Source organism: Hypanus sabinus, chromosome 5, assembly GCF_030144855.1.
Source record: "Hypanus sabinus isolate sHypSab1 chromosome 5, sHypSab1.hap1, whole genome shotgun sequence".
NCBI lineage: Eukaryota > Metazoa > Chordata > Chondrichthyes > Myliobatiformes > Dasyatidae > Hypanus > Hypanus sabinus.
In genome coordinates, this window is record NC_082710.1 from 111,466,621 (window position 1) to 111,492,404 (window position 25,784).

The 25,784-nt window shown below is 39.5% G+C and overlaps 1 protein-coding gene across 1 annotated transcript in view; it reads right to left on the minus strand.

Moving 5' to 3' along the window:
- Positions 1-25,784, minus strand: part of dnajc3a (DnaJ (Hsp40) homolog, subfamily C, member 3a) — a 70,123-nt gene that overhangs the window by 17,621 nt on the left and 26,718 nt on the right. Inside the window, exons 3-9 of the mRNA XM_059970338.1 lie at positions 25,011-25,135; positions 24,819-24,893; positions 21,603-21,755; positions 17,477-17,658; positions 12,920-13,039; positions 12,629-12,734; positions 5,760-5,880 (exon numbers count right to left, since the gene is read on the minus strand). Of these exons, the coding sequence (XP_059826321.1) occupies positions 5,760-5,880; positions 12,629-12,734; positions 12,920-13,039; positions 17,477-17,658; positions 21,603-21,755; positions 24,819-24,893; positions 25,011-25,135 (882 nt within the window). The remainder of the gene's footprint in view (positions 1-5,759; positions 5,881-12,628; positions 12,735-12,919; positions 13,040-17,476; positions 17,659-21,602; positions 21,756-24,818; positions 24,894-25,010; positions 25,136-25,784) is intronic.

Consider the following 25,784-nt stretch of genomic DNA (forward strand, 5'->3'; position numbering starts at 1 on the left):
CAGATGGACCAGACTCCAGCATACTGAAGAAGGCAGCTGTTATGCAGGCACATAGCAATCTTTCAAGAATCAATAGATTCTGAAGGACTGGTTCTGGAATAGTTTGGAGAATAAAAAGCTTGTATGTGTCAGTCAGAATAAAAGATAAAGGTAATAAATATAGGGAACTTGTAAGCCAAAACAGATGGAGAAGATCCTAAATATATTTGTTGCATATGTATTTACTCAGGAGATGGACACAGTCTATAGAAGTGAGGCAAAGCTACATCAACATCATGGAACCCTGTACAGATTAGAGGCGGAGGGGTTTACTATCCTGAGGCAAATCAGGGTGGATAGATCCTCAGGGTCTGACAAGGCATTCCTTTGAACTCTATGGGAGGTAAGTACAGAAACTGTTAAGGCCCTAGCAGCCATTTAAATCATCCTCAGCAACAGGAGAGATGCCAAAGGATTGGTAGACAGGCAATGTCACTCCACTGTTTTAAGAACTGCTCTAAACATACACCAGGAAATTACAGGCCAATGAGTCTGTCATCAGTTGTAGGAGCTATTGGATGGTTTTCTAAGGGGATGGATATACAAGTGTTTGGATAAACATGGACTGATTAAGAATAGTCGGCATGTCTTTGTGCATGGCAGGTCATGTCTAACTAATCTGAGAGTTTCGAGGAAGTTACTAGTAAAGTGGTTGAAAGCAAGGCAGTTGATATCTACATGTCTTTAGCAAGGTACTTGACAAGGTCCCACATGGGAGGTTGATCAAGAAGGTTCAGTCACTTGCCATTCAAGATTAGATAGTAAACTGGATTAGATATTAGCTTTGTGGGAGAAGCCAGAGAGTGGTAGTAGAAGGTTGCCTCTCTGACTGGAGGCCCGTGACTAGTGGAGTGCCACAAGTATTGGTGTTGGGTCCTTTTTTGTTTGTCATCTATATCAATGATTTGGATGATAATATGGTCAACTGGGTCAGCAAATTTGCAAGTGAAGATTGGGGGTGTAGTGGACAGCGAGGAAGGCTATCACGGCTTGCAGAGGGATCTGTATCAGCTGAAAAAATGGCAGATGGAACTTAATGCAGACAAGCATGAGGTTTTGCACTTCAGTAGGTCCAAACAGGGTAGGTCTTACACAGTGAACAGTAGGGCACTGAGGAGTGTGGTAGAGCAAAGGGATCTGGGAATACAGATACTCAATTCCTCAGAAGTGGTGTCATAGGTAGGTAGAGCCATAAGGTTTTGGCACATTGGTCTTCATAAATCAATGTTTTGAGTACAGGAGATGGGATATTATGTTGAAGTTGTGTAAGAAATTGGTTCGGCCTAATTTGGAGAATTGTGTGTAGCCTTAGTCACATATGTACAGGAAAGGTTGAGGAAGTACAGAAAAATAATTATAAGGTCGTTGTTGGGTCAGGAGAACCCGAGTTATAAGGGAAGATTGAATAGGGTAAGACTGTATTCCTTAGAATGTAGAAGACTGAGAGGACATTTGATAAAGCTAGACCAAATTTTGAGAGGTATACTCAGGGTAAATGCAAGCAGACTTTTTCCCGAGGTTGGGTGGGACAACAACCAGAGGTCATGGGTTAAGGGTTAAAGGTGAAAAGTTTAAGGGGAACATAAGAGGAAACATCTTTATTCAGAAGGTCATGAGATGAAATGTCTTCACTCGGGGTCATGAAAGTGTGGAACGAGCTATCAGCACAAGTGGTGCATGCAAGCTGAATTTCAACGCTTAAGTGGAGTTTGGATAGGTACATGAATGGTAGGGGTATGGAGGGCTACGGTCCCAGTGCAGGTTCATAGGAGTAGGTAGTTAAAATGCTTTTGGCATGGACTAGATGGGCTAAAGGTACTCACTTGAGTTTTGAAGAATGAAGGGGGACCTCAATGAAACCTATCGAATATTGAAAGGCCTACTAGATAGAGTGGAGCGGAGAGGATATTAACTGTAGTGGTGAAGTCTTGGACCAGAGGGCATAGCCTCAGAATAGAGGGGTGTCCTTTTCTTTAGCTAGAGAGTGGTGAATCTGTGGAATTCATTGCCACAGATGGCTGTGGGGGCCAAAATATTGGGCATATTTAAAGTGGAGCTTAATAGTTTTTTTGATTTGGAAGTGTGCCAAAAGTTACAGGGCGAAGGCTGGAGAAAGGGGTTGAGAGGGAAAATGAATCAGCCATGATGAATGGCCTTGGTTCTGCTCCTGTCTTACAGTCTTCCATAACTCTTGTGAATTTCAGAGATTTACCATCAACCATGAGAAGAAATCCCAACAGATATTAAAATAACCGTTTTTACCTTGTATAATGTCCCCTTGTTTGTGTGTGCATGTTGCAAGAGTTTGATTATTAAAATTAACTTGTAAATCACTTATTCATAAATTTCTCAATAAAAGGGTATTATTCTGGTATGACTGGTGGATGAAGATTTAGTCAGTCTGTTGCTAGAGTCCTAGCAACATCCTCAAATCTCTTCTGTACTCTTTTCAGTTTAATGGCATTTTCCTGTAGCAGATTAACACAATATTCTAAATGTGGCCCCATTAATGTCTTGTAGAACTGCAACATAACATCCCAACTTCTATAATAATGCCCTGATTGACGAAGGGTAGCATGCCAAAAGCCTTCATTACCATTCCATCAATCTGCAATGCCACTTTCAGGGAACCATGTGTAACACTCCCAGACCCCTACCATTGACTGTGAATGTCTTACGCTGATTTACTTTCCAAAATACAACACATGACATTTATCTGAATCAAACTCCATTTGCCATTTCTTGGCTCAGTCACCTGACTATCTTGATAACCATCTTCATTGTCAACACCATGTATTTTAGTACCAACTGCAAGCTTGCTAACCATGCCTTTTACATTCTCATCCAATCTACTAACATAAATGACAAATAACAATGTGTCTAGCACAATTTCTGGGAACACGACTAATCACAGGCCTCCAGAGCAAAACACAACCATCTACCATAATCCTCTTCTTCCTACAATCAAGTCAATTGTGTATCCAATTAGCTAGCTCACCCTGGATCCCATGCAATCTAACTTTATATAGCCTATCATGCAGAGCCTTAAAAAACCTTAAAGTCCATACAGACCACGTGCAACACCCTATCCTCATTGACCTAGTTAATTTCTTCAACAAACTCAATCAAATTCAAGAGACACAATTTCTCTTGCACACAATTGTGCTGCCTCTCTCTAATTAAACCTAATCTTTCCAAATGCTCGTACATCTTATCCCTCAGAATCTTCTCCAGCAACTTTGCTGCCATAGAAGTTTGACTATTAGTCTATAATTCCCAGGTTTTTCTCTGCAGCCCTTCTGAAATAAAGGCACGATATTAGCCATCCTAGGTCTGTTGGCACCTCGCCCTTTGCAAACAATGATGTCACCGCCAAATCACCTGCAATTTTTTTCTCTAGCTTTACCAGTACTCTCCGACATTCCTGACCAGGGCCTGGAAATTTTACTACCTTGATTCATTATAAGAACAAAGAGCACTCCTCTGCTGTGATGTGTGTTATCCCCAAGACATTCACCATCTGAAGTTTCAAGTCTTCATGTACTTCTCCATGGTAAAATGGGTATCCTCACTTAGTCATACAGCATAGACACTTTGACCCATCTAGTCCGCACCAAACTATTATTCTGCTCAGACCTATCAAGCTGCACCTGGATCATAGTCCTTCAAACCCCTCCTATCTATGTAGTTGTCCAATTTCTTTTAAATGCTGTGAATGTGGGTTCGATTTCCACTTCTGCTGGTAGCTCATTCTACATTTTCATCACCTTCTGAGTGAAGAAATCCTCCCTTATATTCCCTTTAAATATTTCATTGTTCACCCTTAACATCTAGTTCTAGTCTCACCCAACCTCAGTGGAAAAAGCCTGTTTGCACTTATCCTATCTATACCCCTCGTAATTTGTATAACTCTTTCAAATCTCCCTTTTAGATACAGTGTAAAATAGGCCCTTCCGACCTTTCAAAACTGCACTGCCCCAGCAACCTCTGATACAACCTTAGCCTAATCAAGGGGCAACTTACAATGACCAATTAACCTACCAGCCTACATCTTTGGACTGTGGGAGGAAACTGGAGCACCCAGAGAAAAGTGACGCATTCCATGGGGAGGACAGACAGACCACTTGTAGATGACATTGGAATGGAACTCCAAACTCTGACTCACCGAGCTGTAACGGCATTGTCCTAACTGCTGTGCTACCATAGCACTATTCTTCTATGCTCCAGGGAATAAAGTCCTAACCTATTTAAACCCACAAATTTGCTGATCCAGTTTATCACATTATCATCTACATTGTTGATAAAGATGACAAACAGTAATGGACCCAGCACTGATCCCCTCAGCACACCACCAGTCTCAGAGGCAACCATTCACCAACAGCTTCTGGCTTCCTCTGCAAAACAATATCAAATCCAATTTACTATCTCATCCTGAATGCCAAGCGACTGAACCTTCTTGACCAACCTCCCATGCGGGACTTTGTCAAAGGCTTTGCTGAAGTTCACGGCACTTTCTTAATAAACTTTCCTGGTAACTGCCTCAAAGGTTGGTTAGACATGACCTACTACGTACAAAGCAATGTTTATTGTCCCTAATCAGTCCCCATCTATCCAAACACTTGTATACCTGGACCCTTTGAATACATTCCAATAACTTACCCACTACTGATGTTAGGCTCATCGTGCAACAATTTCCTGGCTTACTCTCAGGGCCCTTCTTAAGCAATGGAACATTAACTTTCCCTCCAATCCTCCAGCACCTCACCTGTGGCTAAGGATGTTTAAAATACCTCTGCTTAGGCTCCTGAAATTTCTGCACTCACCTCCCATGAGGTCCAAGTGAACATCTTGTTAGACCCTAGGGAATTATCCACTCTAATTTGCCTCAAGACAGCAAGCACATCCTCTTTTATGCAGTTCATGACCTCAACGTTGTTTTGCTTCAGTTCTATAGACTCTGCCTGTCTCCTGGGCAAATACAGATGCAAACATTGATTTAAGATCTCCCTCATCTCTTCTGGCTCATGTGTAAATGACCACGCTAATCTTCTCCACCTCTAATGTTTATTAGGAGTTTTCACTGCTGTTGCCAACAGCTTAGTTTGTAAATGCAATTCAGGCAAGCACTGCACCAGTCTACAGTTAAAAGTCTAACATCAGTTAAGGTGTCAGCACAATTGCAATTACTGGCCTTATTCGTTGAAAACAATGACAGAGGAAATGGAGGTAAATTGTAAACCCCTGCCTCTGGGTGCATGTCTAGAAATGGAGACAAGGCAGCACTGACTGATGTACTGATCAGACTACCCATTAGAATACCATGCTCACAAATTGCTGTCTACTCTCACATTACAATGAGTTTGGTGCAGTGCAAGTTAGCACGAGTAGGTGAAACACTCAAACAATGAATGTTGTCATATAGTCTCACTTAACTACTAATGCTTAGTTGCAAATAACGTAGATTTTGCAAATGATATAATTGATCTAAAAATCAACTGTGGCTGACACAACACTTGTTGTTGTTTCACAGAAAAGCAACGTGGGAGACAATAATTCTTTCCTGCATCTATTAGGCATCTTAGACTATCCCAGGTTAATGCTGAGCTGCTAAATGCTCAATATAACCAAAACAGAGGCTTAGAAAACTGAGCTCTGAGCTAAAATGCATTTACCTAAACTATATACATTATGCTATAGAGTGTAACACTAGCAGACCGTACCTTCTTCATACTGTTCCTCTAAAATATAAGCTTCTGCCCTGTCTTTCAATGCATTGACATTGCTTGCATCTTGTTCCAATACTTGCGTACAAGTTCTGATGGCTTCTTTTGCTTGCTGGTTCTATGTAAGATATTACAATATTAAAAAAAAACTTTAAATGAACACTTTATTCAAGAATTATTTGATCTTCTGAAAAAAAAAGTGCTACATAATTGTCCCATATGCACCCAACCCCCTTCCATCAAAATGCTCTGGCCAGTTCTGATGTCACACACAGGAAACAATAAATTTATTTCTCTTTCCTCAAATGCAGTCTGACCAGCATTTTGTTTTCTCTTTCTCCAATGATTTGAAATAATAACAGAAATGGATTGAGACTGGTCAAAAAAGAAAAACAATGGGAATCCAGGAAGAGTGACAAATTTAAACTGAGTGGAACAATGGTTATGTTTAACTGGTGTTTGTACGACTGCACAGCTGTTAAGCATTTGAGTTACACAGTGACTACCTGCACAACAAAAACTGGTTTCATGATTGAGAGTGAAATGCAGCACATAATAAATGTCAGGATACTGGTATTGTGAGGGAAAAGGACCTTGGATTACATGTTCAAAGATTCTTACAAAGTTGTAAGAGATTGGCTTTTTTCATCCATTTGCTAAAACATTAAGTATTATAGTAGGGAGATCATGCTAGAACTATATACAGATCACAGATTTAGTGCCTGAAAGTACTTGATCCAGAGGACTCATAGGGAGCCAGAAATCATTACCTGCATTAACTGGAGAAGTTAAAACCCTGACTACATTTTAAAAGAACTTTGAGGTGGGTATAAAGATTGTTGACCTTCAAGATTAGACTGTGGCCTCAGGTGACATATTTTTTAATTAACATATGCAATATAATTGGAGTCAATAATTAAGTGGACAGACAGCTGCCAGTGTCAAGGAGCAGCTACAGAACATTCTCAAGGTGGAGGGTGCATAGCCAGAGGTTATGAAGACTGATACCAATGACGTACGTAGGAAGGGGAAAAGAGATCCTGCTTAATGAGTATAGGGAGATAGCATTTTGCATCTGCAGAAGGATGTAGAGGATCAGTGTGGAGTGTGCCAATGTGCTGGACATAAAGGAAGATACAGGGTACACTCTCTTACAGAACATTAAGGTGAATAAGCCTCCAGGGCCTGATGGTATTTTCCCTAGATTATCGAGAGGCAAGAGATGAGATTGCTGGGTCCTTGACATTCAAGGTCCCAAAGGACATGTATGAAGCTAATATTGTTCTACTATCCAAGAAAGGAGATAGGGACAATCCCAGAAATTGTAGACCAGTCTTACACCAGAGCTTAGGAAGCTATTGGCGAAGGTACTTGGGGATGGGACTTAGGAGCATTTGGGTAAACCAAAGCCCAATTATGTTCAGTCAGCATGGTTTTGTGCAGGACAAGTCACATTTTACTAACCTGAGGTTTAGTGAAGTGATGAAGGTACTGCAATGGATGTTGCCTGCACGGATTTTAGCATAGTGTTTAATAAAAACCCTCATTGCATGCTCATTCAAGATAAAGATGCATGCAATCCATGGTAACTGATCATTTGGACTCAGAATGAGCTTGCCCAAAGAAGGCGGTGGTTGGTAGGATTTATTCCAGTTGGAATTCTGTGACTAATGATGTTCTGCAAGGATCCATACTGGCACCCATGCTGTTTGTGATATATAGTGGATTCAGGATGCAAATTCAAAAACCAGCCAAATTTTTGATAACTTGGATCTTGGATTACAACACAACTTCATGCAGGAAGGCAATGAAGGTAGTTCATTATCTGCTGTAGGTGTCTGCGCTGACATTCAGAAACAGTCAATCAAGCAGTGTGTATGCGATGAATTCCCCCGTTGGTAACTATTAGGAACTAATTGTTTTATAGCACTGTAGCAATATTGGTAGTGTTCTAATTCATTTTGCATTAAATTTAAATAGACAAATTTGATACTCAGTGAAACCATAGTTTGTCTTTTTTTATACCTTTTTAACCATTTCCATGAAATTCTGGCTAATTGGGCCAAATGTATTGGCCCTCATGTGTACCAATTCACCAGAATCTACTGTGGATATAAATGATCTGGATAAAAACATGAATGGGTAGGTTAGCAAGCTTGCAGATGATATAAAGATTGGCAGTGCTGTGAACAGCATAGATGACTGCTAAAGGATACAGTGGGATACAGATCAGCTGCAGATACGTGGAGAAATGGCACATGGAGTTTTATTTGGCCAAACAAGAAACCTAAAATGAAGGTGCAGTATATTGTTAATGGCAAGATCTTTAACAACGTTAATGTACAGAGGGATCTTGGGGTCCAAATCCATAGATCCATAGTGGCTGAAGCAGGTGAAAGGATGTTAAAGGCATATTGACTTTATTAGTTGCGGCATTAAGTTCAAGAGTCAGAGAGCTATGTTGTGGCTTCATAAGGCTGCATCTGAAATATTGTGTTGAGCTCTGATTATAGGGAGGATGTGGATGGCTGAGGGTTGCAGAAGAGGTTTAATAGTCCTGATGAAGGGTCTGAACTCTAAACTTCCAACAATTTATTCTCCTCTAAAGATGCTGTTTGATTTTGAGTTCCTCTAGCATTTTGAGTGTTGCAACTGGTACATTTCCCAGGATCAAAATGTTTCACTTGAAAGGGCATTCATTTAAAGTGAGAGGGGGCAAGTTAAAAGGAAACGTGTGGAGCAAGTTTTATTTAAAAACACAGATTGGTGGGTCCCTAGAGTACGCTGTCAGGGGTGGTAGTTGGAGACAAATATAAGTGTGCAAGAGATTCTTAAACAGGCATATCATGGGCAGAGAATGAAATAATGTACACATTAGTATGCAGAAGATATCAGTCTAATTAGGTATTTAGTTATGAGCTTAATTAGTACAGCACAATTCCTCACCATAAGTATTTTCAGGAAGCGCTATCTCAAGGAGGCAACATTCAAAGATTTCCACAATCCATGCTATTTTCTTACAACTACCATTAGGCAGAAGGTACAGAAGCCTCAAGCCCCACACCACCAGACTGAACAGCCGCTACTTCCCTTCAATCATCAGGAACATAAAACAGTGCAGCACAGGAACAGGCCTTCGGCCTATAATGTTGTGCCAAACCAATTAAATTAGTAATCCAATGGTCAACCAAACTACACACACAAAATGCTGGTGGAACACAGCAGGCCAGGCAGCATCTATAAGAAGCACTGTTGACGTTGAAACTGTTGACGTTCTCCTTATAGATGCTGCCTGGCCTGCTGTGTTCCACCAGCATTTTGTGTGTGTTTGAATTTCCAGCATCTGCAGATTTCCTCGTGTCAACCAAACTAGGGTCTCGGCCCGAAACGTCGACAGTGCTTCTCCTTATAGATGCTGCCTGGCCTGCTGTGTTCCACCAGCATTTTATGTGTGTTGTTTGAATTTCCAGCATCTGCAGATTTCCTCCTGTCAACCAAACTAGCTTCTTTTGCCTACACAAGTTCATATCATTCCATATTCCTCACACTCAGGCATCTATATAAAAGTCTCTTAAACGTCTCTAACGTTTCTGCCTCTTATCATCACCCCAGGTAGTGCATTCCAAGCACTCACCAATCACTGTAATAAAACTTGCCCCTCACTCCTTTGACATTAACTCCACTTCCCCCACGTTAAATGCATGTCCTTTATGTTAGACATTTCAACCTTGGGGAAAAAGATGCTGTCTATGTCTCTCAATCTTTTAAACTTCTATCAGATCTCCCCTCGGCCTCTGCCATTCCAGAAAAATAAGCCAAGTTTGTCCAACCTTTCATAGAGCACATGCCCTGTAATCCAATCAACACCCTGGCAAACCTCTTCTGCACCCTTGCCAAAACCTATAATATGGCAACCAGAACTACATACAATACTCCAGATGTGGAGTAATGATTTTTATAAAGTTGCAGCACAACTTCCTGACTTTTAAACTCAAAGCCTTGACTAGTAAAGGCAAGCACCATATACTTTCTTAACCACCTTATCAACCTGTGTAGATACCTTCAGGCAGCTATGGTCTGGGACTTCAAGGTCCCTCTCTCATCAACCCTGTTAAGTGTCCTATCTCTTCACATTTGACCACCAAGGTACAATACTTCATATTTCACTGGGTTAAATTGCATCTGCCATTTTTCCACCCATATGTGTAATTGCCTATACACCACTGAATTCTTTGCTAGTCATCTACGCTAGCCACACCACCACCAATCTTCATTTATCATCTGCAAACCTACTAACCCACCCATCTACATATTCATTCAGATCATTTATATACATCACAAACAGCAGAGGTCTCATTACAGATCCCTGCAGAACACCACTAATCACAGATCTCCAGCTAGAATAAGTCCCTTTGTCTTGTATGGGCAAGCCAGTTCTGTATCTAAAATGACCAATTTATCAGGAATCCAATGTGTCTTAATCTTCTGGATGAGCCTCCCATGAGGAACTTTATCAAATGCCTTACTAAAAAAAAAAAAATCACATAAACAACATCCCACAGCTCTACCTTCATCAATCACCCTCATTATCTCATCAAAGAATTCAATCAAGCTGGCAAGACAAAGCCATGCTGGCTCTCCCTAATTTGGCTTTCCAAATGTTCATAAATCCCATCTCCAACAACTCTGTCCAGGAACATTCCTACTGTTCACACGAGACTCACGTTCTTGAAAAATGCTAGCTAATTGCCAGTCTTCCAGTATTTTGGCTGTGGCTAGAGGGGACACAAGGATATTGGTCAAAGTTCTTGCCTCTCTTAATAACCTCCCGTAGATTTCATCAGGCCCTAGGGACTTATCCACCTCAATGCTCTTAAAGAGACTTAACACTACCTCCTCCTTTACTTCGTGATATCCTAAGGACATCAATATGCTCAGCACCTGATCTCTTCATCATTCTCCTTGGTATGATGTGAAGTACTCATTAAGGACCTCACCCACATCCTCTGCATCCAAGCAAGTGTTCCTCCCTTTATTCTTGAGTGGTCCTACCTTCTCCCTAGTTATCCTCTTCTTCTTGATGAATGTTTAGAATGCCTTGGGACTCTCTTAAATCCTACTTGCAAAAGACTTTTCATGGCCACTCCTAGCTTTCATAATTCCCTTCCTAAGTTTTCTTTTCCTGGCTTCTCTATAATCCTAAAAGGCTTCGTTTAATTCTAGATTCCTAAGCTTCGAATGCATTTCCTTCTTCTTCTAGACTAACCCTCCGTTGACATCAATGTTCTTTTACCTTGCCACCTTGTCTTTCTTTCTCAACGGAACGTACCTGTCCTGTACTGTACACAGTGCAATTAGACTTCAAAGACTCTCCACATCTCAGATGTGGACTTGTCCAAAAATAGCTTTTTCCAATTAACCCCATCTAGTTGCTGCCTAATTTTCTCATCGTTCCCCCGCTCTAATTTAGTCACCTGGCTAGGCTCAGTACCCAACCCCTGGTTCAGTACAGCCCTTCCATTTGTTGGCCAATCTCCATATTGATTTAATAAAGCTTCCTGGAGGCACCTTACAAACTCTGCCCTATGTAAACCTCTTTTACTCAGAAGGTTTCAGTTTATATTTGGGAAGTTAAAGTCTCCTATGACAACAACCCTATTGTTTTCACACCGTTATTTAATCTGCTTGCATACCCATTCCTCAATTTCTCAGTGGCTACTAAGTGGTCTGTAGTACAATCTCAATGTGTTTGCACCCTTCCTACTTTTGAGTTCTACCCATACAGACTCAGTGGAAACCTTCCATTATGTTCTCTCCAAGTGCAGCTCTCATTAGTTGTGCATCTTCCCTGCCTCTTATCTTTTCTGAAACATAGAACCCCTGGATTCAGCAGATATTCCTGGCCTTCGCTTAACCGAGTCTCTATAATGGCCACAACATCATAATTCTATGTATTGCTCCATGCCCTAACCTCATCACCCTTACCCAGAATGCTCCCGAGCATTAAAATACACACACTTCAAACTATCCATCCCATTGTATCTATTACTTTGCTCCAACCTGTTTTCAGTGTCCTTACGTCTACCTTCTTCTCTATCTTTCCACTTTCTGACCTGGAGCTCCAGTTCTCCTCCCCCACCAAACTATTTTAAACCCTCCCGAGTGGCATTAGCAAACCACCCAGCCAAGATATTGGTTCCCCATTTGGGTCTAGAAACAATCAGCAAAACCCTAATCCCACAGTTAGAAACACTGACCACTTTGCGGTGAAATGGACTTCAGTTTGTTACAACCGTATTCTATCTTGTAAAAATGTGTATAACTTATGCTTAATTTGGTTTATCCTTTGAATGTTGCTTGTATACGTGCATATGATACTGCTGAAAGCATGCTTTTCATTGTACCCATGCATATACTTATGTATTTGACAATATAATCACCTTTGTCAGCATCATGGGCTAAACAGCCTCTTCCTGTGCTGAAGAGTTCTGTGCTCTATGTAAATTTTATATGATTCTTAAAGATTGCCAGCTATTTCAGGTCTACAAAATACCTCTAAGTTACATCAGGAATGACAATGTTAAAAAATCTCAGAAGTAAAACATTGTGTATGGATAGCTGAAACTATAGTTATAAAACATAGAAAAATGGGTATTTTTGCAGGACATAGATTTTTTTTTTAAAAAGTGATATGGTTTCTGCCTTTCAGACTACATTTGGCTGAATACAAAGTTATGCCCCTCTTCCCACATTTTTCCACCGAATATTGACCTCTGCCAAAATGATTCTAATCACCTAACTGGATTTGTTTTGAGCATCATATTTAAAGAAAATAAAACACCAAATAGTTAATTTATTAAACTTACCTTTGATAAACAATGACAAATACGCTCCTTTGCATACAAAGTGAATTGAAAAACATTTGGCTCTGTTTTCATGGCAGACTCATATTTATTAATAGCGTCAGAGTATCTATAAATCAGAAGAAAATAATGTAATACATTGTGAAAAATGTCATTTTTTGTAATAAACATAGTGGCTCATTTTCTGGGATTAAAGAACATCACATGAAGTTACTTTGATTAATGGCTAAAACATCCAATGGATACATTTCTAGTTGAATTATCAATCCTGGAAAAATTGTATGATGCACTTACTTTTCTTGTCTTATAAGATCTTCTCCTGTTGTCAACTGCTTATTAAGCTTTTTCACTTGCTTATAATGGGCAAAACAGTGTTTGTGATCTGGGTCCAACTTGAGGCATTCCCGAATTTCACTGTGTGTAAATCATAACAAAATGTTACATATGCTGTGAATCCTTAATACTAAACTACTTCTCTCAAGCAACTGGGCTGACAAATAAAGTGGACTAACATGACATGGGAATAGGTTCAACTAAAATTTTTATGGTTGATTTCTTGTCCTGTGACAGCATTTTTAACCTCAATTAATACATGAAAAATATTGAATTGTAAGAAATAGGGATTTGTATTAAAAATACAACAGTGAAGTACATCAGCAATAAATGATACACCCTTTATACTGTAAGCCATTTTAATTCATTCCATCAAGGACACTCACTTCGTACTATACAGTCGGCCCTCCTTATCTGCGGGTTCCGCATGTGCGGATTCAACCAACCGCGGATCGGGAAAACCCAGAAGTTCTCTCTCCAGCCCTCGTTGTTTGAGCATGTAGAGACTTTTTTCTCTTGTCATTATTCCCTAAACAATATAGTATAACTACTTACATAGCATTTACATTGTATTAGGTATTATAAGTAATCTAGAGATGATTTAAAAGTACAGGCAGTCTTTAAGTCGGATTTGTATGCAAGTCGGAACAGGTACATCCAGTATTATTTAGCTTGCCTTATATAGTATATATTTTATCTTTATATGCACAGAAAACACTTAAGAAATGCATGTATTTCAATAATTAAACCACTGTGTTGCTTAGTAATAATTGTAGCTTTCATTAGGGCAGAGCCTTTTGCATGCTCCATTATTCTCACTTAATCCTTTAAAATTTTTCTGATCGTTGACCGACTGTAGCCTAACGCTTTTCCAGTGACTGATGGCGTTTCACCTCTTTCCGATCGCTTTATTATTTCCACTTTATTTTCAATCGTGATTGCTTTCCGTCAATGGAACAGAATTACTGCGGATTCAGCAGCAGCCGTGGGGGGGGGGGTCCTGAGCTCCACCGGGTCCTAAAGTCTACCGCACTGAGACATGTTAAATAAGGAACTTGAGCATCCGCGTTTTTTGGTATCCGCGGGGGTCCCGAAACCAATTGCCCGCGGATAAGGAGGGCCGACTGTACATCTCTCCCGCGCCCTCTCTCCTACTGAGAAGGGACATGCTGGGAAACATGATGTTTGCTCTTTCAATTGGTGCTGTTCTGTTTCCGATTTCCAGCATCTTTTTAAAAAAATATTTGAGTGCAACTTCATTGTTGTGATGTATTTTTAAAATCTTAGGCCAAATTCAGTGAGACCAAGAACTAATCATATTCTTAATAATATCCTGCTTTGCAAGGTAGTGTCAAATTAACAGCTCAGATTTGGGCAAAAGTATATATAAAAGTTATTTATGCCATATCAAAATGGTAGTAACTAAAATTCTAGGTTTTTAAAAATAGATAAAAATTCATCCTACAATCCTTTGCATCAATAAAACGCCACCAAAAATATAACAACTAACAAAAGGTACAACACTGACCAAATTAATAGGTAGTATAATTTGATCAAAATAAGAGGATACTAAGATGTGTATGTCCAGGGACATGGCTGGGCTCAGACGTCAGGGCATATAAATCATCCTTTGAAATGACCAAGTTAGCTAAACATTGGGACAGGGCTGATGTTGATTTAGATTGGGTAGTTATAGAATGGAGCTTGGCTGCACCACATTCTCCTCTTAACATTCTCTCAGAACATGTGGAAAACAAGACTAATCTAAATCCTATACTATTTCACTCAAGGAGTGTGTGGAGTACAATTCATAAAACTTGTAAAATATCATACTTAAATCAGTTATACTCCTCGCTCTGGAATAACCCTGCGATATGCATTGGGAGAAGAATGGTGTACTGGCAAGAATGGAAGAGTCAAGGTGTAAATACAGTAGGTGATCTCTATGAGAATGGGATTTTTATGTCGTATGTGGATTTGCAGAGGAAATATAACTTTGTAGATAAAGGGAAATTCTGGAAGTATTTACAAATAAGACATTGTGCTAGTAGCATATTTAAGAATGTTGTCCCACAAAGTAACCCTTTAACTGAATACCTTACACTACCATTGGAAGTTCATAAAGCATCAGCATTTTATAAAATGTTCAAGCACTCTGTGGGTGAACCGTGTAACAATCTCAAAGCAGTATGGCAGAAGGATCTTGGAAGTGATATTGAAGATAATGAGTGGTCAAATATTTTATCAAATGTGGGTAGACCTATTAGGGAAGCGAGAGGGAAATTTATTCAGTATAAGATAGTATACAGATATTATTGGACACTAAATAGACTCTACAAAATGGGGATTGTTGATAATCATTTATGCTGGAAATGTAAAAATGAGGTGGACACATATTTTCTTATGATTTGGGAGTGTTCCATGGTTCATCCACTTTGGTGTAAAGTTCTTGATTTGTTGGGGAATTGGTTGGGTCCTACACTGCCCTTGTGCCCACGGCTGTCTCCTGGGTGATAGGACAATGATACCTAATGTAAACAGTGACAAATTTACTATTTTAAAGGTGGGTCTCATCACAGCCGCAAGAATTACAAATCCCATTTCCAGAAAAGTTGGGATATTTTCCAAAATGCAATAAAAACAAAAATCTGTGATATGTTAATTCACGTGAACCTTTATTTAACTGACAAAAGTACAAAAAGATTTTCAATAGTTTTACTGACCAACTTAATTGTATTTTGTAAATATACACAAATTCAGAATTTGATGGCTGCAACACACTCAACAAAAGTTGGGACGGAGTTAAAATAAGATTGAAAAGTGCACAGAATATTCAAGTAACCCTGGTTTGGAAGACTCTACATTAAGCAGGCTAATTGGTAGCAGGTGAGGTATCATGACTGGGTATAAAAGTAGCGTCTATCAAAGGCTCAGTCTTTGCAAGCAAGGATGGGTCGTGGCTCACCCCTTTGTGCCAGAATTCGTGAGAGAATTGTTAATCAGTTCAAAAGGAACATTTCCCAATGCAAGATTGCAGAGAATTTAGGTCTTTCAACATCTACAGTACATAATATTGTAAAAAGATTCAGAGAATTCAGAGACATCTCAGTGCGTAAAGGGCAAGGTTGGAAACCACTGTTGAATGCACGTGATCTTCGAGCCCTCAGGCGACACTGCCTAAGAAACCGTCATGCTACCATGACAATTATAGCCACCTGGGCTCGGGAGTACTTCGGAAAACCATTGTCACTTAACACAGTCCATCGCTGCATCCAGAAATGCAATTTGAAACTGTATTACGCAAGGAGGAAGCCATACATCAACTCTGCAGAAATGCCGGTGAGTTCTCTGGGTCCGAGCTCATCTCAGATGGACCGAAAGACTGTGGAACCATGTGCTGTGGTCAGATGAGTCCACATTTCAGCTAGTTTTCAGAAAAAACGGGCATCGAGTTCTCCATGCCAAAGATGAAAATGACCGTCCTGATTGTTATCAGGCAAAGGTGCAAAAGCCAGCATCTGTGATGGTATGGGGCTGCATCAGAGCCCACAGCTTGGATTAGTTGCATATGTGAAGGTACCATCGACTCTGAGGCATATATTAGGATTTTAGAGAGACATATGTTGCCATTAAGGCGACGCCTCTTCCAGGGACATCCATGCTCATTTCAGCAGGACAATGCCAGACCACATTCTGCATGGGCTACAACAGCATGGCTTTGTAGACACAGAGTGCATGTGCTTGACTGGCCTGCTGCCAGTCCAGATCTATCTCCTATTGAAAATATATGGCGTATCATGAAGAGGAGAATCAGACGACGGAGACCACGGACTGTTGAGCAGCTGAAGTCTTATATCAAGCAAGAATGGACAAAATTTCCAATTGCAAATCTACTACAATTAGTATCCTCCATTCCAAAATGATTAAAAAGTATTATTAAAAGGAAAAGTGATGTAACACAATGGTAAACATGCCTCTGTCCCAACTTTTGTTGAGTGTGTTGCAGCCATCAAATTCTAAATTTGTGTATATTTACAAAATACAATTAAGTTGGTCAGTAAAACTATTGAAAATCTTTTCTTTGTACTTTTGTCAGTTAAATAAAGGTTCAGGTGAATTAACATACCACAGATTTTTGTTTTTATTGCATTTTGGAAAATATCCCAACTTTTCTGGAAATGGGATTTGTATATTGCAAAACTGGAAAAAACCCAGATGTCCCACTGTGAGGGAATGGACTGAGGAAATGGTTAAGATTTCATCACATGAACACATGTTGGGAAGAATTAACAGTGAGGGGAAAATGCAAGACGCGTGGGATCAATTTTGGTTGTATGTTAATTTAAACTTAAATTAGAAGTGTTTTTCTGTTTCTTAGTTTTATATGTTTTCCTGTCATGGGATGGCTGTGTAAATATGCTGTACTGTATCTGCTCTACGATATGCTGTACTGCTTTGTAAAATAAGAATAAATAATAATGAAAATTTCAATTACAAAAAAAATAAGAGGATACTTACCCAAGGGACATTTCATGATCTCCAAGCTGATAATAGATAGTACTAATTTTATAAAATGCTTCAGTGTTGTCATTTTTAAGTTTTGATGAAGCTTTCAAATCACTTATTGCTTTTCCACTTTCATTGATCTGTATGTAGCACTCTGCCCGGAGTTCCCTTAAGTCGGAATCCCAAACACAAGTCTAATGTAGAGACAAATAAAATTTCAGTACTAAATAAAAAACTTCTGACAGCTCGCAAATATAATATGTGCCAACAGTGAAAAGTAAGACCACAAATAGGAACAGAATCAGACCATTTGGCCCATTAAGTCTGTCCTGCCATTCTATCATGGCTGTTATCCCTCTCTACCCCATTCTCCTGCCATCTCCCCATTATCTTTGATGTCCTAACTAATTGAGAACCTAACAACCTCTGCTTCAAATATACTCAATGAATTGACCTCCACAGCCATCTGGAGACAGATGATGGGTATGCTAAAGCAGATACCAGAAGGAATTTCTACTCATGGAGTGGTGAAATACATGGGATGGGAACTGTAGGAATTTTGAATTGGATATTACAGTTAACAGACCGGATTACATCTCAAAGATATGTGGAAAAGCTTTAAAGGGATGTAATAACAAGGACAAGAAGTTGGAATTTTAAAGTAAATGCTAAGAAAGATTTGAGTTTTGGTTAAATAGAGTAGACTGCCTGCGCAGGAGTGAGTACAAGAAGAGTTCATGTTTCTGGATGAGCAAAAGGGTATTCCAAAAAAATGGGATGTCAATTGATTTTCAATGGTTCAATTGTTCCTTCATATCAGAGAATGTATACAGTATACAACCTGTAATTCTTACTTCTCCACAGAATCCTCAAAACAGAATTAAAAACCCCAAAGAATGATTGACAGAAAAAAAGTGCAAGAACCCCCAAGCCCCCTGCCCCTCTCAGGCACAAGCAGCAGCAAGCACAGCATCAACCCTCCACAACCTACCTTCCACATTCCAGCAGAAAGGATCACGCTCACCACCCACCATGCAACAGCAAAGCCCCAAAGAGAGACCATCAAAAACGACTGTTCATCCCAACATCCCACAGAGTCTCTCTCCACCCACCCACACTCTCTCTCTCACACACACACAAACAGCTATCCTTCCACATCAAGATTGCACGCCACCATTTCCACAATTCTCAACCTCCAGCCATCACAAGAACCACAGATCTCATATGGAAAATCCACAGGACGGTAATAGATTTCATGAACTTTGGTTAAGCTTCTGGAACACAAGCATGTCTATGGTAATGAAATGGGTGTGTGCCATGAAAAGGGCTGAATTCGAATGCTAGAGTTGAAACAACACACCCACACTTTCCCTGACTGTTTTAACCATTTTTAGCCCTCCTGTCTATTTTCCCTACTCTCGACAAACCTGAGGTTTTCTAAAACTTCATCGTCCAGATTCTGATCTGCATCAAGTCACATCTATCTCCTATATTTTTACTGTGTTATTGCTTAAGCTGGAGCCAATTTAAAAATTCTTCCCTGGTTCAGCTTCAGTATTATATCTTACTCTGGCTTTACAAATCACACCCTGAGCACAACTATTTTTAAATTGATGAGTTGGGTGCTTGAGCAGTTCCACCACATTTCTGACTTCAACCACCTTTTGGATGGGAACAATAATTTCTTCCTCAAGTCTTTTCAAAACCCATTACTCCTCAACTCAAACCTGTGTCTTCTTTTCTTACGAAGGTTCTGCTGTGAGGAAAGTCTTGTACCATTTCTTTTCTTAATTATTCCTGGCAGTGTGGAGGATCAGAGGGATCTTGGGGTCCAAGTCCATAGCTTGGTCAAAGCAGCTGCGCAAGTTGACTCTGTGGTTAAGAAGGCATATGGTGTATTGGCCTTCATCAATTGTGGAATTGAATTTAGGAGCAGAGGGGTAATGTTGCAGCTATATAAGACCCTGGTCAGACCCCACTTGGAGTACTGTGCTCAGTTCTGGTTGTCTCACTGCAGGAAAGATGTGGAAGCCACAGAATGGGTGCAGACAAGATTTAGAAATATGTTGTCTGGATTGGGGAGCGTGCCTTATGAGAATCTTTTGAGTGAACTTGGCCTTTTCTCCTTGGAGCGACGGAGGATGAGAGGTGACCTGATAAAGGTGTATAAGATGATGAGAGGCATTGATCATGTGGATAGTCAGAGGCTTTTTCCCAGGGCTGAAATAGTTGTCACAAGAGGACACAGTTTTAAGGTGCTGGGGAGTAGGTACAGAGGAGATGTCAGGGGTAAGTTTTTTTTTAAACTCAAGAGTGTTGAGTGCGTGGTATGGGCTGCTGGCAACTGTGGTGGAGGTGGATACGATAGGATCTTTTAAGAGACTTTTGGATAGGTACATGGAGCTTAGGAAAATAGAGGGTTATGCGTAAGCCTAGTAATTTCTGAAGTAGGGACATGTTCGGCACAACTTTGTGGGCCGAAGGGCCTGTATTATGTAGGTTTTCTATGTTTCTATCTAAGTTCTTAATCTTCTTACTATTTATAGTATGTTCCTCTAGAATGCAAGGGACTAATTTGCAAAGGTTTAATTCAGTATTGTGTGCAGCGCAGACTTCATGGGCCAGAGGACCTGTGCCTGTGCTGATCTACATTCTATGTCAATGTCTATCCAACAGGTCTCTTTGGTGCTGTTGATTCTATTCTTTCCCTGGTTACCTTTTTTTTTCCCATAAACACACTACTCATATAATACCTGGGATTTTCCTTAAACTTGTATGGCAAAGATATTTTGTAGTCTTTCTTTGCCCACCAAATTTCTTTTCTACATACCCCTCAACAATATTTCTGTAGGGCTTCCTCCATTTTCAATGAACCTACCATTCCCTTTTCCTAATTGAAAGGACAATATCCCTTGAAATTCTGTGTTCTCCATACTCGCTGTTCTTATGATTCATCCTTACAGAAAACATTAACTAACTATTTCCACTCTTAAATACTCCCATTTCTCAAATATCAATTCTGTACTTCAGTACTCCCAATCAGTTTACAAGGTCCTGTTTAAAGACAGGGAGATGGCCTACCTTCAATTCAGATATTTAATGCCTAGACTATCTTTCGCCCTTTAAATCATTACTATGAAACTTAATGAGTTCAGGTTACTATCCCTAAAGTACTCATTCACTATGTAGCTGACTTCATTCCTTACGATTATACATAGGTCTAGCACTATGCAACCCTTAGCGCAACTCTACAGACATTAAAAACTCTCAATGCACTTTTAAAAATTCCACATAATCTAATCCTTTTATATCAAGGTGATCCCACTTAATATTTGAGAAATTAAAATATGCTACTGCTATAACCGTATCTCTCTTCCACTTCTGAGATTCACCCAAATATCTGCTTTATCTCCTGCTGACTGTCAGAAGGCAATATAATCTGAGTAAAGTGATCACCTGGCCTCATTTGAAGAGCTTTCTCATATATCCTCCCTCATCAGTGCAGCAATGGTCATGTTGCCCAATAACACACCACCACTTTTTTTACATCACCACCAAAACACATCTGAAACTGCTACACTCTGGAATATTAAACTGCTAGCCCTGCCTTTTGTTCAGCCATGTCTTCAGTTGCTTTCATCCTAAATTATAAGTTGGTTCCCTGAACCAAAGTTCTCCACCAATTTCAAGATGATGTTTCATATCTGCCAGATCTGTTCTTGACTTGGTTGTAAGCTTTGCTCGAATATGTCACAATGATGCAATTTGAAGCATGTTCATGAACCAAATACAAATATCTGCTGACTTTGAGCATTGGGTTGACAATATTAAACAAAACAGCATCCTGCTGCACTTTGTCCAAGGTGTAAAACTGAGCTAATTAGGAAGTGAGAAGGCAAAAATGTTCAATACAAATATGGTGCACTTCTGTACCCTTACAGCAGGTCAAATCCAAAAAATAGTTTTCTAAATTTCAAAAGCAAATGAAAATGGCGTTTATGTCCATAATCAATAATACGAATAGAATGTACACTTATGAACTCTTAAACATTCTTACTGTATAGGAAATTACTACAGAAGAGACCATTCACTTTAACATTGCCATTGCTCCCAATGAAAAATTACAGCCAAGACTTGCCTCCAGAATAATATTTAATAAATCAATAGCAGTTGTGTAATCCTGGTTTTCAAAAGCAGCTCGCGCTTCCACAATTAGCCTTTGTAATTCATCTGCTTTTGTTAACTGGGCCTTGGCTTCATTTTCCTCTTTCTCACTGGGGTTAGACTGTACCTGAAAAATGAATGAACGGTTATTAATATTGACTCCATGCATGGATTACTGCCCAATTAAAAACTATTATGCATGGTGTTACTAAAAGCAGTGGGTAAAAATGTTATTTCCAAAATCACAATTCAAAGCAAGATTATAAAATATTGATTGGTACTCAAAAAAATGCAGATGTAATTTTTCTGATAAAACACTGGAAATACTCACATCATAGATACTGCCTGTACTTCTGAATATTTCAAGTGTTTATGAATTTAGTTAGCAAATACTTCAGCATTTCAAGCACAATAAAATTGACCAATCCAGATGGATGATACTCAGTAGCTTAAAGTTTGGTAAATATTATTGCTGAATATCAACACATATGGTTTATGAAATTATTGTGAGTTAGAAACAAACTACTGGAGAGGTTTTTCAAATTTTGGATTACATCCCCATGAACAGAAGAGGAAGCGTGTAATTAAACAAAGCTCACTTTGGAGTTAATAAGAACAGATCAATGCCCCTCAATTATTGTCACTGAATCTGGTATTCATTTGAAACTTTTCAATGAAGAGTAAGAAATGCAAGCAGAAAGCAGGTGCCCAGTCCCCAGCATCTGCCTGCTTCAACTACCATTCAATTCCCCATTCTGGAACAGATGCTAGTTCTAATGAAAAAAAACAAGTAAAATAATTTTGACATAGTAAGTGTTGAATGTGCCTGATGAATGGCATTTGTCTAAAGAAATTAATAAACAGGACTGAATCCAACACAGAGGCAACACTTGGTGTAAAACAATGGCTTGTCAAATATTTCCTTCACACTAGTTCCCTCCTAAATATACACCATATACTATAAGCCTCACTGATGATTGTCATCTTATTGTCATGGAGAGTAATCCAAGTTTCTGAGAGAAATACTATCTGGAGTTTAGCCATGAGGTTCTCGGCTCCTGGTAGGGTCAATATGGTGGTAAGATCAAGGAGGTTCCAAAGAGCCTCCAAAGAAGTTCTAACCAAAATCTCAACAGTGGAGCTGGTGGATGACACATCACCATGGGACTGAAAACAGAGGAAGGCTTGCAGTCATCTTGCATGTCATGCCACTGGACCCTGATCCCAATCTGTCAAAGAGCATGTGTTGCCTGCCCATGCATCGGCCTCCCCATGTTAAACAAAGTGACACAAAGGCATTCTCCACTAAGGGAATCCAGCCGAGATTAAGTCCTGTGGTAATCAGCAAGTGGCAAAGGGGGCAGGATTGAGGTCTGAAAACCCCTAGCTCACACTGGACAGCAGGTGCTTGATTCAATTGCTGGGCTCTTGGACTGAGGCAGAAAGATGTGGCCTCTACGGCTACCTGAAGACCTACCAATAGACAACCCCTCAGGAAAACATTCTACTAGCATAAAGCGATCCATCTACTACTACTATTATCTTGAGATTTATTTTCTTGCAGGCATTCACAGTAGAAGAAATACAATAAAATTAATGAAAAATTAGACAAAAATAAAGACTGACAAACACCCAATGTCATGGACAACAAATTACTCCAAAAAAAAACTGAGAATGCAAGTTGTAGCATCTTCAAAAGCAAAATGTAAGTTGTGGAATTGGTTCAGAGTTCAGGCAAGTTATCCAAACTAGTTCAGCAGCCTGATGGTAATAACTATTCCTAAGCCTGGTGATGTGGGACCAAAGGATCCTGTGCCTTCTGCCAAATTGCAGCAGCAAGAAGAGAGCATGGCCTGGACGGTATTCCTTTATGATGGATGCTGCTTTCTTGTGGTAGCGCTTCTTGCAAATGTGATGGACTGTAACCAGCACTTTCTGTAGAATTTTCCATTCCTGGCAGTTTCTTCAATCTGTCAGGCAGCTCGACAACAGCCATCAACTTTAGAGTACATCTGCAACATCATCATGTGAATTTCCCCTCTCGTGAGTCGCAAAAGATAGTCACAGAGGTTCACAAATGAGTTATGTGCATGGCACATCTGAAGGAATGGACCAGTACACATGCAGAGTTCAAAATAGGATGGATTAAAGAGTTGGCATAAGAGCTTACCATGGAATTACTGCCTCCTCAGCTCTGGCCTCAGTTTGGACATGAGGGAAGAGGACCTACAGTACTCTGCTAGTCTTGAGACTGTGAGCATGAGAGGAATCTTTCTCACATCCTGCTGACCACTGCCCAATTATTTGTCACCCATGCCTGAAACACAGAGAGGAAGCATTTTTCTTCCCCCAATCAACTAATGAAACTCCTAAATTATATCCACACAAGGGTTTGAGAACGTGGGCAACTGCAAGCACGTATGTGTGACAGTATTTTAGGAATATGAAGTGCTTTAGCTCCCAATCTGATATATATGAAGTAGTACATCTTCCCTGTATTGCTGTTACAAGTGCCATTCCAGGAAATCAGGATGTCTGTTGTCCTCTTTAGATTGCTGCCCACAGATCTACTGCATCTTCCACACTATGTCACACTCCCTCCCACACCAAAGTACAGTGGTACACTAGGTCTTGAAATCAACATGAGAAATAGTTTCCAAAATTTCATAAGTAGGAGTTGCTTTTCCTTTCCTACCTCTCCTCCTCCTATATCCTGCACTGTCCCAATAAGGTTCACAGCTTTGCCATTACTGCTTATTACTGGAAATTCAACAAGCAGACATCATAACCTTTTCTTGCCAGGTAAAATGCACTTGTACAATTATTTTCTTCCAAAATTGTACTTGTGATCAACAAAGCCCATTTATTACAGGGGCAGTGTGCACACATAATTTCAATGCTTCACATTAGCAGTTAAGCAAAACAATTTTTACACATCTGCATAATTTTTCTTTCCAGTACTAGTCTGATATCAGAATCTTGCTTTCACAACCCCCCACCATTTCTGATAGAATAATTATTTAAAATTGTACAATTGAATTCTTAACTAACCTACAAGAACAGCCAAAGACTTTAAAGACAAGAAAATTCTCCACTGAGAAAAACTTGCAAACTGAAATAAAACTATGAAAATATCTGTGACATTAAAGATAAACCCAAAATATATTAAACTCACAACTTACACACTTACCACTTTCTTAAAGTCTTCCTCAGCTTCATCCAACTTCCCTTGTTTTAGTAGCAAGTTTCCTCTCTGTAATCTCGCCTGAAAATAATCAAGACCATTTTAACTGAACACACACCAAATATTAAAAATAAAATTGATAAAATCCTATTCAAGCCCCACTTGGTATGCAATCAAAAAAAAAAATCTATTACTTACAGATGTGAAATCTGGTTTCAGCTGAATGACTTTACTTAGGTCTGGGAGAGCAGATTTTGATTTGCCCATAGCGAGATAGACTGTAGCACGTCTATAATAAGCAATATAGTTATCAGGATCTCCATCTGTAAATACAGATTATCATTGTATTATCCAATCTTTTAGGATTAACAATACTAGGTATAATTGTACAGACTTTTAAAACTGTTATATTCACATTTTTATTTTATGTTAGATTACCATGCTTTTTAGCCCACCGACTGAATTCACCATCAGTAAGCTTAAAAGATCTGGTCCTACACTAGTTTGACTTCCCAAACTGCAGCAGTTCACACTTGTATGATCTGAAAGCCATTATAGCTGAGGATCCACCTGTAATTTTGATAACTTTTGTCACCATCTACAAATCAACAACTTTAGCATTATTCACAAACCTAAGCATTCCTTTGCAAATGTTTGCATATATAATTCCATGGTTTAAGTCTGTGTTTCATTTTATTCAGGGGTAGGCAACCTTAACCACAAATGATTTTCTAGCATGCATTATTAACTTGAGGCAAAACATAACTAGATGTATTTAAATGGATAATTCCCCATATTTCAAGTTCTTTTAAAAATGGCATTTATCTGGCCCACTTTCCACTCATTAACACACGATCTGGTACACAGAGGCAAAAAGGTTGCCGACCCCTGATTTTATTAATAGTTAAGCTGTTGGACATTTTATTTTCAGTAGATCTCAAAATGCAGATAAGTGTTCCTTTAATTACATTA